Below are 14,655 nucleotides of genomic sequence, written 5' to 3' on the forward strand. Positions count from 1 at the left end.
CGTGTAATGTTAACAATGGAAAACATTCAGCCATTTGTGAAGCTGATGCTGTATACTTTTTTCTGATGTGTTTTGTTGAGCACATAGCTGTAAGCAAGTCATTTAGTGTGCATTCAGTTGTAAAATGTTGATAATATTAGTTTTGTTAATTTTATTATTTTGGCCTTTAGTTAATATGGTTGTTATCTATTGAATCTTTTTTGCAATGTTGTTGGACAGTGATTTTACTATCTTATATATACACTGTAAACTACTATTACTACTAATCATCTCAAACAGATCAGGATACTTTGCAGAAAACATGTCTTTTTGCAGAAATGGTGCCAAGAAACACAGCATGAAACTAAAGGACATCACTGAGGATCAGATTATGTGGTTTACAAATGTCTTACGTTGGCATGTAATGAGATATCCTTGCCTACTCTGATAATGCGATGCTAATCTCTGTATTAGCTCGGAGGTGGCGTACATGGTTCATGGAAAGCATTAAATCCTGTTCTTGAGCCAATTAAGCTGAGCCTGACCAGTATTCAAAGCTCCTATAAATGCAGCTCAGAGAGGCACGGCTCCACTGGACTTAGTAACCGTTTGCAATCTTTGCAGTTGCTATCACCTAATAATTATTCGACTAATTTTGTTTAACACACAACCAGATGAAAATGAGAGGGTATCCTTCCAAAGAGCTTCCACAGGACTTCTGGATCCCCATTGCCCTGGACACCAAAAACATCACAGCTCTCAGCCCGTACCTGGTCCCTCAGGACCATTTAGGAAGCCCAGGTCTCTTTTATTCATTGTCAGCATTTATGTTGTTCTTGTCTGTGGCCGGTACAGCCATCAACGTTCTCACTATTGTCTGTACTCTTCAATACAAGAAGCTCTGCTCTCATCTGAACTACATCCTGGTGAACTTGGCCGTAGCGAACCTGATCGTCTCCTCTATGGGATCCTCCACCTGCTTCATCTGCTTTGCCTTCAGATACATGATTCTGGGTCCAGTGGGGTGCAAGATTGAAGGATTTACAGCAAGTCTTGGTGGTAAGGACTGAGAGAAATCAAAACTGGATTACATGCAATACAATACAGATAAGACATTTTTACATGCAGGCAGAGGTGGGTAGAGCAGCCAAAAATTGTACTCAAGTAAGAGTAATGTTACTTCAAAATAAGATCACTCAAGTAGAAGAAAAAAATAGTCATCAAAAAAATTACTCAAGTAAGAGTAATAAACACGCTTCGCTTAAAACATCCCCCGCCTTATATATAGTGCCTCTAAGTGCAAGAAATAATAATATATACTGGACGATACACCTACAAAATGATACATCTTCACTACAATAAAAACAGTCAGGTCAAGGTCATACACCAAAAAAGGCAGATCTACATTATGCACAGGTAGTTTCTGACATATGCTCCAGAAACAGAATCAAAAAATATTTGAAGTGCCTCAGTATGACCTTGAAAATCAGGTCAAGGTCATGCACCCCAAAAGGCGCATCTATACTATATAGAGATGGCCTGGGTGCAATATGAATGAAATCCCTCAAGTAGTTTCTGAGATATGCTGCGGAAACGAAATGTGGACGTACGTACGTACGTACGTACGGACGGACGGGACGTACGGACGGACGGATGGACATACGGACGGACGTGCCCACGCCAATATCCCCCTCCATGCCTACGGCCGGCGGGGGATAAAAAGCATTTGGTGAAAGGACTACTCAAGTACTGAGTAACTGTTTGATTGTAATGTCCAATTTATTTTTTAAAAATGATGAAATCAGACAGACAAAAATGTACAATAATGTGCAAATTCTGGTATTTCCAAATAACAAAATAAAAAAACAGCAAAAATAAATAGCAAGTTAAGGCACAAGAAACACAAATTTCCAAATCTCGTTTTCCACAACATAAAGCTTTTGAAACAAATACCTGTTGTAAGGTAACATTTTTATGTTTGAACAGTGAAAACTACTTCCAGTGACAACATATACTGTAAGCTGTATTTCTAATGCATTAAATAAAAAAGTAACGAGTTGAGTGTAGCCCAGTGTAACCGAGTAAGAGTAGAGTTTCTTCTTCTCAAATCTGCTCAAGTAAAAGTAACAGTATGGCAGAGTAAAACTACTCTCAGAAATACTTTTTTTTTTCAAAAAGTAACTCAAGTAAATCTAACGGAGTAAATGTAACTTGTTACTACCCACCTCTGCATGCGGGAGATTATGCTTATGTTAACTGCAACAAATTTCAGCCTAAAAATATACAACAATATACATATTTATTGTCTGGTCATTTGTATGGAAAACACAGTCAGTGATTAGCGCTAATAGCTGCTAAGAAGGCAACTAACCAACATGTTATTTATTTTAATAGGAAAAGTCTACAGGTTTTTATGTCTTTACCTAGAACTGTGATTTGTGCTCAACAGTCGCAGTTAAAAAACAAAATCTTAGTCCATCACCTTTGTACTGCCTGTTTTCTAGGTGAGGGATATGTTAGTGTCTCTTTATGCAGCTGAAAATGTAGTTTTTGTTATTTTTTATTTTAAATAAATTTCATAGAAAATTTAGAGTCGTAGAATTTTTAATGATACACAGTTAGAAATGTTTTTTCTGTGAAAATGAAAACATTGTGTCACTGAAAACAATGCTGGTTTTCAGTATTTTATTGTTATAACTTTGTCTCTCTGCAGGCATGGTTAGCTTGTGGTCGCTCGCTGTGATAGCCGTTGAGAGATGGCTGGTTGTCTGCAAGCCACTTGGAAACTTCTCCTTCCAGCCCAACCACGCTATAGGCCTCTGTGCATTGACCTGGGTCTTTGCTTTGTGTGCAGCAGTTCCTCCTCTGGTTGGATGGAGTAGGTCAGTGTATGAAACGGTTTAATATAGGATATAAGCTCCCCATTTCCCTTGTTCCGGTTTCCAAATATATGCACAGAAACCATATATGCAGAATATTGACTGATCTGTCGTGGTGTGTGTCTCCAGGTACATCCCAGAGGGCATGCAATGTGCCTGTGGTCCAGACTGGTACACAACAAACAACCAGTTTAACAATGAGTCCTATGTGTTGTTCCTCTTTTGCTTCTGCTTTGCTGTCCCTTTCTCGACCATTGTCTTCTGCTACTCACAGCTGCTTTTTGCGGTGAAAGCGGTAAGCAACATTTCATGAGCTATCCTTTGTCATCTATTTGGTTTAGGTTGCTTGCATGTAGAAAAATATTTGAATCAATAACTCAGCTTATTTGGTGTTGTATTTTTCAGTAGCTCTTCATAAATAAAGAATACAAGTTAGCAAAAGCAGTGTGAAGGAGAATATTAAAAAGGATATTATCGGTAAGAGAGAGGGAAAGAAAAGTTCCAAATTCACAATTTGTTGTTTTGCTCAACAGGTAGCAAAGGCCCAGGCTGAGTCTGTCAGCACCCAGAAGGCTGAGCGGGAGGTGACCAAGATGGTGATCGTCATGGTGCTGGGCTTCCTGGTTTGCTACATGCCTTACGCCTCCTTTGCTATTTGGGTTATGAACAATCGTGGGCAAGAGTTTGACCTACGACTGGCCACCATCCCCTCCGCCCTCTCTAAAGCCTCCACAGTCTACAACCCTGTTATCTACGTGCTCTTAAATAAACAGGTGGGCTCACTGTCCAGCACTCAGTCAGTTTTATGAGCTTTTTGCAGGCAGGACATTGACTCTCCATTCATGCAACTGTGCTGAAGTTGTACTGAATTCAACATAGCATTGACCAGTCCACTAAGACCCTCCAGTGGTGGATTTCGTAAAACAGAAGTTCCAAAACACAGAACGCCTGGCAAGCAGTTAAGCCTACACCTCATATTTTTAATGCTTTATTGGTTTGGACAAATAGATCAACCAAAAGTTACAGTTATTTAAGAAAGACTCCAGAAGTTTCAGGTAGATTCCATCATACTATCCGACTTGCAGAAATACATTTATTTCAGATTGTTCTGTGCTAGACCTTCATCTGGCAAAAGGTGTAGTACAAAGAGAAACCATCTTAAATCGGAAGTAGCAGCAACTTTGCAACCAATTAACACATAGTATGGGAGGATAATGAATTACAAAGGTTGTTGCTAGAGGTACGGACCCGTACAAGTAGCCTGTGAACTACGGACACGGCACTTGCCATTTGGCAGACAGATACACGAGATCTGGTCACGTGACTCCCGGTAGACGCTAGCGGTACGGACCCGTAGCATCGGTACTACAGGTACGGACCCTAAACCTGACCCTAACACTAACCCTAACCTTAACCCTTTAAGCTGCAGTCAATTCCAGCCATTTTCAGTACAAAAAAATCGCTAATATTCTATTTTTAAATTTAAAAAATGACAAAAAATACAGGGAATATTGGACGCGCATCGCGAGGTGCATTTCCTTGAAAACGACCGATTCGTGGATTTTATGTTTTGGACAAAATAGTTTACTGGCTTGTGTCGTCTGGATGTTCAAGGTTGGATTATGGCCGTTTTTTGTGGAATATTTTCATCTGTGTGTAATAATGAACCCGGAAATGTGAGTCCCGCTGTGTGCGTTGAAGCCGTGTATAGAGAACGGATGGATGAATATTTGTTTTTGTCGGACAAATGTGTTTTTCTCACCCGCTGTGGTAATCACATCTGAAAGTGGTTTGTACCGGCGGATTCATGAGAATCTAAGCTTTCCATCGGCGTATAGTGTTTGTATAATCGCGTTTGCAGCCGTCGGACATTCTTGAAATTCCTATGCAAATTAGTAAGTGTACCACCGGCGGTACACTGAAGTTTTGCTTACCTTTCAACAGTTTGTGGTGGTTAGCAGCTTCTTGACTCGCGAGACTCGCGTACGGGTCCGTATCTGTCTGGCAAATGGAAAGTGCCGTATCCGTAGCCCACAGGCTACGGGTACGGGTCCGTATCTGTAGACACTACCAATTACAAAACTTCCATCGAACTACAACAGGCCCGGACTGGCAATTGGGAGAGGCGGGACTTTTCCCAGTGGCCTGCCTCCTTATTGGCCTGCCTGGACAGGCCAGCCACGGACTGGCAGGCCAATGAAAAAAAGTTGTTCGGCTTTTTGGCAGACAGGCCAGAGACAGCAGGGCTAGAAGCCTTACAGAGTACACGCCCACCCTCCTGTCACTCACACAAAGCAAGTGCTCTGAGCTCTAAATCAGAAGGATAGGGATTGGTCAAAGTGACATTTTTTTAGAAGAAACGTGCCATGATTGGTTAGTTGCTTTATGGCCCGCCCCTTCATAGTGAGAACGGGGAAGCATGCACTGCAGACCGGTGATATGAGAGTGAGGCCAGAGAGTGGAAGGAGCGAAGGTTATGGAGCACCCTGAGAAAGCTGGCGGCAAAAAACGAGAAAAGACGAAGAGAAAAAGTGGACATGAGAGGGACATGGAGAAGAAAAAAAGGTTGCTGGAGGACGAAGGGGCAAAGTGTTATAAAATAACACACGTTTCATCAACCCCTGCCCAGGTCCAGCAGTGTACAATTGAAAATAAATGATGCTGCTGCTTCAAGTAAGTTTACAAACGGTCGGTTCTTCTCACAAATGCATCATCAGACTTCAAAGGCCAAAATATAATAAAAATGATTGGTATATTATTGATTTGCTTGGCTATATTAGAAAACTTTGTTTCATTTTCTCAGTTGCAAGTGACACTTTGCTAAGCCACGCCCCCTTGGTTACTGTTGCTACGCCTGTCAAGCTTTCCCTTCTAGAATGGAGTTCTCCATTGATATGGAGTTTTGAGTGAAATCAATGAGTGTTATTCAAATATCTGAACAGATTCTTCAGATACTTTAGAAAGAAGTAGCCAGAAAAGGTCTCCAGTATGTTTCAGAGAGAAACACATCAAATCAAATGTTGGCAGAGTTAAAGTGAAATCAAAACAATTAAACCAAGAACAACACTGTTCTTGCAGAGTAGGGTAAGTCGATATGTTCTGTTTAAATTGAAATTAATTTTAATTTGTCTTTCATTGTCGTTGTGTTTGCCCATTTCTATGGTGGCCATTCACAAAATGCTAAAATATATCAGTATGTCAGAACTTGTTTCTGTTACACATATTTCTTGTTCACATATCTCAATGGCTCAGGGTTTAACAGAAGTAACCTGCTATTGAAGCATCTTAGTTTGTTAACATTATCTTACCTGACACATAGCGCTCATGATAGTTAACACCTTACATTAGAACAAATGCAGGTGTTCTTAGGCTCTATCCACACTCAGCATCTTTCTGTTTGCATCTTGGGCTTGAGAAAGGCCAAAAAAAAAAAATCCATACCACCCTCCAAACTTCTCAAATATTGACTGTTAGACTTGTAAGTGCTGTATGCACACAGCTTAGGCATATTGATTTTTTTTTTGAAAGCTTGACAGGCCTCCTGTGCATTTTGATGGTTTCTAACCTAGGATTGGACAGTAGCCCTTTGTGGGAGGGGCTGAGCAAAGGGTCACTTGTACCCTCAGAGTTAGACCCTCACCCTTTTAATAACACGATGAAGTGCACACTCACACACCATTTGTCTTTCTATGGCCTTTGCTTTATTCTAACAGCAACAATAACAACCTTCACTACTGGTTGTCAAAGGAAGCTTTATTCCACATTGTAGATTTCTTTTGCCGTCTGTCTGCTGCAGTGCTGTGGTGATTTGTTGTGTTTGTCTCTCAATAGTCAAAACGTAATATATTTACTAGACAAGTCACCTGTGTATATTCCAACCTTGGATTATAGGGATTCCAGTATCATAAGCCAAGGGATGGATAAATAAAATATATTATCTATGTACTGCTGCTGATGCATCTGCCATTTTGGTATATCTGGCATTGCCATTGTTACAACAGAACAGGTTAAGAAGATATGGCTAGCTATATAGTGCATGTACTGTACACAGTTGCTAGCTATGACCAGTTGACATCTAAATGATTTGCTGACAAAATACTATATATATTTTTTTAATTCCACATATTATATAAATAATAGGAAAACATTGGAAAAATTGGTGAGGGTAGTGAAGAGATTACAGAAGAGAAAAGTACTGGACTGTATGGAGCTGTCGTTATGGTTGTGTTTAATAGACTTACTGTCTGTTTAGTAGTGTTGTAATTGCTATAATATAACTGTAAAAGGCATATTTTTGAAAGGAAAAAAAAAACAAAATTTTGGTGCATTATCCCACGTGACACAACCCTTGCGGTGGCGGAAGTGGCCTGACTGATTGGAAATCTCCCGGCCTGAATTTCTTTCCCAGTCCGGCCCTGAACTACAACATTCAATAACATATAGAAGCAAGAATTATAGATGGGGAGCATTCAAAAATCAAGAATCAACTAATGCATTTATCTTTGTTCTCTTCATTAGTTCCGCTCATGTATGAAGCAGATGCTGGGGATGAGTGGCGGCGATGAGGAATCAACAAGTCAATCAACCACTGAAGTCTCTAAAGTTGAACCTGCTTAGGCTGTTCACACTTAACTTTGAAGGATTACGAATCGAGAATATACAAATCGCATGGCAAATGGCTCTGGATTCTTTTTACAAATAGAGATTTTTATGCAATGAAAAATGTTTAAAAAAATAAGTAGTTCCAATAATTAAGTGATTATTTGTGTCTTTAAAAGGCTACTGCCTATGATGATGAAAGTGAAACGGGTGCATGTTCTTTTAGTATTGTATTGTATCCTAAATTGCTGCTTTTCTTGTCAAAGAAATAAAGATTAAGGTCACCTAACCCATTGTCTTCAACCTTTCTAAGGAAATACTTGTCGCATCTCTGTATGAGTTTGACAAGTTGTACTGTAGTTATTTTGTGAAGGCACATGCCTGTATATGTGTATATGTATATACAACCTGCCGTTTTCTAGAAGATTAATAAACAGCCAACAACTTTACAGCCAACATTTGTGTCAGAATGTTGCTTTGGGACAAATGTAGATGTTTCGAAACGCTACGCAAATCACAATTCTGTTTCCAGACTTCAGCAGTGAGACAGAGACAATTTGTGTTAAAAATGTATCTTGAAGACAACATGTTATGATCCCTGCTCCAGCCCTTTTTCCTCTCCCTCCTTGTCCCTTCTTCCTGTTTCTGTCATCTGTCTGTCTCCTGTGTGTCTCTCTCTCTCCTTGTCCCTCTGGCTCCCTTTTCCTGCGTCCAACTGTCTCTGCGTCTGCCTGCCTGTCTCATTGGCTGAATCCCAAACCGCCCCCTACACACTCCCCCTACACTACCGAGTGTCACTCCAAAAGAAGTCACACTCGCAGCTGTGGAGGGCACCTATTATCGAAGGGGGAGGGTATAAATACGATCGTCAGAAATGGGACGCCGTGTCGCCTCAGCGGAAAACGGAAGACGTCATTGTCATGGTAACACAAAGACGCCTACTGTGCATGGCTGTAGCGCTGTGGCACAGGTTGCAACTAACAAGGATCGCTGCTGCTTCCAGAAGACGAAAGCATCCCATTTTTTTTCACTCACATGTTTTCCAATCCTATTATCTGGCATTTCAAATCCAACAAATGAATGAATGAATAAATGAATTCTGTCAGTTGTGTGCAAATTTTAAGGTGTCAGGGGGTGCACAATTAAATCAAACGTCAGCAGAGAAGAAGATTTGTTTCTTTTGATTTATCTTTTTACACCACTCTTTTTGTGATGTTCTGTCAGTGTGAAAAAGGCGTGGGAGAAATAATGGACGCATGTGGAACTTACATCGATATGTTGTTTCCTCCTCCATTTCGACGTTGCACTTCCTGAAAAAGTTGTCCAGAGTGAGCATCGATGCAGACTCGCTATTTAAGGGCTGAACAGTCCACTCCCCCTCCGCACTACGTGGTTTGGGACGGCCCTTAATATGGAGGACCCTCCGCGGGAACGCGCAAACGGAGGGGTAGTGTGTAGGGATAGTGTGTAGGGGGCGGTTTGGGATTCAGCCATTGTCTCTCTCACTCACCCTCCTGCATCACCTGTCTGCACTCTACTGATTGCTGAGACAAGAGTCAGCTGCACTAATTAGTCCATTCAACTCACCTGCTCACCCCCAGCTCTTTAAGATAAGATAAGATAAGATAAGATAAGATAAGATAAGATAAGATAAGATAATCCTTTAAACTCATCTCATTCACTCACTCCCCACCGAACCATAAACTGTCAGATGTCAGCTTTCCTCCTGAAAACAGATCTTCACATGGATTCTCTGCTTCACCACTAAACTACAATAGCCTACCTTGGACTCAGCTAGCCTGTCATTTCCTGTACTTGTGGTTTTTGCCACCAGCTCTCTTCTAATCTCGGATTCCCCGATCCTGCCTGTCATGTTAGTGTAGTTCCTCCGTTTTGTTCGTTTGGTCCCAGCTCTGTCTCCTTCCTTCTGTTCAGTTCCTCGTTGATGTGGGTACTTCGATTGTCAGCTTAGTTTGCTTAGTCAGTTTTAGTTTTATAGGTCCCCCCACCACCACCACCACCACACACCCACACCCCCACACCCCAGGTAATGCAACAAAAGGCATGAAATTCAAGCATGAGGCAAAGACAGCAGCACAGATATTACAGGTTCTATAAATGTACAACATTACTGACTATGCACATTTTCCCTTTGATATACTAGCACTGGATCATTTTAAAAGACTGCTACCATCAAGTTTTATGACCTCTGTTCTTCACTGCAATACAAGAACTTCTACACATTAAAAGAGACAAGGGACTCTTTTTCCCCACCTAATTACACGCATGGCTGCCAGGTATTTAATTTAATCCAATTAACTGATTTAGATAAACCTTTTAAATTGTAGACATTATCTTAATAACTTGTGTTGAAATAATAATGTTGATAATAACATCAGTGAAATATTGTGTATAATTTAAACTCAAATTTTTTGCGTTAGTTGAGTTACCAACATTCACATGGAGGTAACTTAATGAAATTGGCTTTAACTTAAAGCTGCTGTCCGGAGTTTGAATCGCAGCGTCGCCCAAAACACTGGTGGTCCCACCCTCCCTCCCTCTGATTTCGCCCCTTTATTTGTGCACGCGCGCAGTACATGAGAGGAGTGCTGCAGCATCTTGCCTGTTTTGCTGTTTTCCCCTCTTCTGCATTTAGTACATTTAGTAAATAATAAAGGAATTACGTTAGAATGCTGTATTGAGTCTAACTTGTCCTAATACCAAAATAACATGAATCTGCTAGGACGAACTAGTAAAGTTTCAATATGTGATTACACTCGTGTATCCCTCTCGATGACGTTGTTTATCAAACTTAGTGCATTTACGCGTGTATATGTGTTACATTGTTTATTTATTTCTATCTAGAGTTCAGAATTGCATGACTCCTCTGACGAAGAGTATGTCCCAGACGCCCCAACATCTTCCTCCAGAGGTCGGGCATCTAAACGAAGCCGTCAGGCGGGCTATGGAGGCCGTGGTCGGGGAGCGACGCGAGCACCCCGAGCCAAAAAACGTCCTGCAGTCTCTTGGCCTGACAAGCCGTGGGATTGGTAACTTTTCTGGAAGTTGCTGAGCCCTGATGCTCTCTCCTCCACAAGCAAAACAAATGTGCGCGCGGTTGTGTAGTGCGTAGCTCGCCCACCTCTGCATGGGCTTGCTTGCTGTGCGCGTAACCGTTGATTGACAGCATGACAAAGCTGAAGCTCGAACTTGATTGGTCGGCAGCAACCGGCGCTTTTTGGAATAACATGGGGGTCTATGAGAGGAAGGCGGAGCTCAGGAATAAATTTTCATATCGCGTTATACTAACTTTATATTATAGTATCGAACTAGACTAACACATTTAAGCTTTGTTAAAAATGATACATAAATTGAAAACAAATGGAAACTCCGGACAGCAGCTTTAAGAGTTTCTCAGCATGCCCGGACAATTTAAGACAGTTTGGACTTGAAATTAAAAATGGACAGGTTAATCCCATTAACTCAATATAGTTTCTTGGCTGAACATAATTTCATTTGAAGTTGTCAAAAAAATTGATGCAAACTGTTACAAGTCTACATCTATGTGTCACTGTGGTGTTAAAGATGCAGACATTTGGCCAATAGACGTCTCCATCAGAACACTAGACAACTAGGAACGGTGACTTGCAAATACTAGCAGTCTTCAATGTTCTGATTAGTTTTTATTCATAAAATTTAAGGGAAACAACTTTTTTCAGTCTGTTAGTCATTCTCTAGTTTGCTCACTTTAGAGCAATACCTTGCAGAATTTAGTGAATATTTTGGCAAAAACATAAACACACATTTTTGCATGTAATGGCAGCATGAATAATTGTGAGATTAGTGCAATTTCATAAATCTGAAGCACTGCAGACATAAATCAAAAAATGTATTATTATTTTTGTGAAAAATGACTGACAGTTTTAGGTTACTATACTTCAACTTTTCAAATGCTTTCACACAATTAACTAAACATTGTTACATGAATATGAAAGCTGTGTTACCTCAGTGTACAAGCTGCTGTAGCAGGATGAAATTTAGCAATAAAACAAACAAAAAATACAGTATTAATCTGAATAAATACTTGCATTTTGCTGGTTATAAAAGTAGCATAAAATAAATAAATACATTCTTCAGTTACACCTCCCTGCAGCTATAGACAATTTTGCTCATGTGAAAGTAGTGAATGCATAAAAACAATTCACATAATAAATGTGAAAACTGGAAACATAAAATATGATGGTACATCTTGTCATGCTGTGAATCAGAAATGGAAATCAGTCAGTCAAATCAAACTTGGAAATGCTCCTACAAGAAGTGCCTCTTGGGTTATTTGTGCTGCTTGAAGGAAAAAAAGTGAAAGATTCTTGTCATTACAAACTCCTCAATGACGGATAAAACACAACGGTTATTACCTGATGTGACGTGAACACACAAGGCCATATGAGCAACAGAGGTGGACCTGGTTCACTTCACACCAACGTAATTAATCACAGCCATTAACTGTCACCTGTTCATGGATAAACCAGACGCTTACCACGGTCACGGTGGTCATGGAGATTCCTGTCGATAGTCGGGAGCAAATCCGAGTTCTACTAGTAGTGAACTTTTTACCAAACATGTATAGTTCAGAACTAACAGAATTCCAGACGTACCCCCGAAACATCCCAGCATGGAAATAGCAGTCAAAAGAGGCTAAAAACAATAACTAATCTTCTAAGACATTAATTAACTGCACATATTTAGAAAATATGTTGGTTTAAACAACTATCACTACAGTTAAAAATCACTAAACATGAGTACTAATATAAATGTAGATGCATTTAGAAAGACAGGTTTTTAAAAAATAGAAAAAAAGTTTATAGATTCCTTTGGGTTCTGGCTCCATCCTCTTCTTGATGTACAGTCCCAATGGAGTTCTGGTCAAGTCTGTGAACCAGCTACCTGCACAAGAAGAGGACTCCATAAAAACACAGTCAGAGGATTCAAATAAACCACTATAGTAGCTTTGATTAACCTTTCTCCTGAAGTGATCTGTGGCTCCGGAGAGATTGATGTGTTTCACAGCGACCATGCCAGAAGTAATTACTGTGTGTTAATCTGCTTTGTGGAGGAACCTGAGTTGTCCGTATAATCTGCTTTGGTCTTCTGGAACGTGAAAATTCTTCACCTGTACATCACTGGTCAAACTAATTAGAGGTTTAGCTTTAAGCAGGGTGAAAATGTCTGCAACTGGGCCGTTAATGAGATATTAAACCAGTGCTGTGACTGCAGGGTGTATCTGTTTGAGAACAAATGGCAACTGTTGTGACAGATTAAAGATCCACAATCAAGTGTCTCACCACAGGGACACCACAGCCAGGAGAGGAGTTTCTATCAAAATCAGATAAATAAAAACGTCACAGCAAGCTTAGAGTGATATCTTGATCCACTTGGCTGTAGCACTATTGTACAGAACTAGGGCACACTGCACAGGTTTCATATGAAATCTGACAGCTGAGCAGTCATGGTCTAACTTTACCCAACCATTTACAGAGGAGTTTAGTCAAATTAATGGTATAGTAAAAGTAAATATGGATCATTCCACCTCAATTCACAGATTTTTAGAATGTTATCTGGTGAAACATGTAAAATCTGGCCTCATAGGTAACATTAGTTTTTAAGCTTTTAAAGAAGGTGGGGTCATATCGATTTTGCATTGCTTTCTTTGTGCCTATCTGTGGAGTAATATTGAAGTGTCATAACTTTAGAAATTTCGTGGCAGCCTCGTTGATATGCACATATGATCTTCATGCATACTGCCCTGCTTTGACAGAATAATATGAACCAGTTACAGGATGGTGTAAATGTGTTGTATGTTTCTGTCTACTCGAACATTCCACAACCATTATTTTTAGCCCTTTGAGGCTATTTTTTCCCCCTATGATTGGCACCAATGCAAGGTTTATAAATGTAGAGTATGGTATCTATCAGAGGCATGCATTATGAGAAAAAAAATATTGAAATGATGTTTTTAACATTTAAGGCCAATATTAGGACAATCATTGAGCAAATATAATGGGTGAAACCACTCCAATAGTGTCCCGACAGCAGGAGTTCTATCATTTAAGTCATGGTTTTCCAACTCTTAGTGCTTCAAATAGTTTTCTGTAAAATGGTACCATAAGCAATCAGTTTTCAATCTTTGAACATGTTCAGCGAAGCTTATTTTATGTGTATTGGAATTCTATATTTTATTTGTTTTACTCTATATTGCTGCTAACAATTTATTCTTTTGGTCATTTTACATATGAACTTTGTCTTCACTGCTTTCTCATGTCAAGGTTTGTCTTTCATCCACTCAGGCTTTCAACTTCCGTATAAGATTAAGTGCGACTTCATACCTTTGGCTTTTTAAGAGGTACGTGTCCTGTATGCATATGCTTTATTGCATTTAATAACTCTGTCTGACACTTGCTCTACGTGTTGTAAACAGTTAAGCAGTTGTAAACATAAAAAGTAGCAGCAGTGGTCATTTCCTAGTTAAACAAATGTCAAATGTCTACTTTGTTTTTAGAACACTTCAGAACTTAAAAACTTCAGACATTTTGACCTACAATGCTGTTTTAGTTGAATGAACGAGCAGCTGCGAGTTCACTCAACTTGTTAAATTAAGTTAATAAGAATCAAAACAAGCACATAAACAGACTTCCAAGGAAGCATTGTTAGAGTTCAATCTCTCCACAGACTCTCATTGTTCTTGGCAGTTAGAGAAAACAGACATGGTGGAAACATGTTGTTGTCTTTAACATATGCTAAGTTAAATTATTGTTGTTCTTTTTCTAATAATCAGACAATTGTGACCACGGCAATGTTGTGTCGAATTCAGACCCTGTAACCTGTAGATTTATAATTTATTAGTCTTTGCACTGACTCTGGTCAAAAATAACTTCAACAGCTGAAAATGAGTAGGAGGAAACACTTTAAAAAACATAAATGTCAAAGAAAGGAAAAAAGTCTGCCTGAGACCATTGTCTATGTGACTTGTTGATTCAACTCAATAATTTAAGTTTATTAAATTATTTCTTCAAGTTCAATTAATTTACCTCAGCTAATTTTACATTTTCACAACACAGAAAATCTCTTTGAATTAACGGACATGCTGTAAGTTCCTATCATGACTGTTTTTATATTAAAAATAACTGCTAAAAACAAGAGT

General features: G+C 39.6%; 1 protein-coding gene across 1 annotated transcript; it reads left to right on the forward strand.

The window, feature by feature from the left end:
• Positions 1-596: 596 nt before the first annotated feature.
• On the forward strand, positions 597-7,898 carry opn1sw2 (opsin 1 (cone pigments), short-wave-sensitive 2). The gene is made up of 5 exons (XM_022189254.2): positions 597-1,038; positions 2,693-2,861; positions 2,988-3,153; positions 3,392-3,631; positions 7,377-7,898. Exons 1-5 carry the CDS (start codon positions 654-656, stop codon positions 7,473-7,475), a joined length of 1,059 nt encoding a protein of 352 aa, XP_022044946.1. The 5' UTR covers positions 597-653; the 3' UTR covers positions 7,476-7,898.
• Positions 7,899-14,655: the final 6,757 nt, after the last annotated feature.

This window comes from Acanthochromis polyacanthus, chromosome 5 (assembly GCF_021347895.1).
Source record: "Acanthochromis polyacanthus isolate Apoly-LR-REF ecotype Palm Island chromosome 5, KAUST_Apoly_ChrSc, whole genome shotgun sequence".
NCBI classification, from domain to species: domain Eukaryota; kingdom Metazoa; phylum Chordata; class Actinopteri; family Pomacentridae; genus Acanthochromis; species Acanthochromis polyacanthus.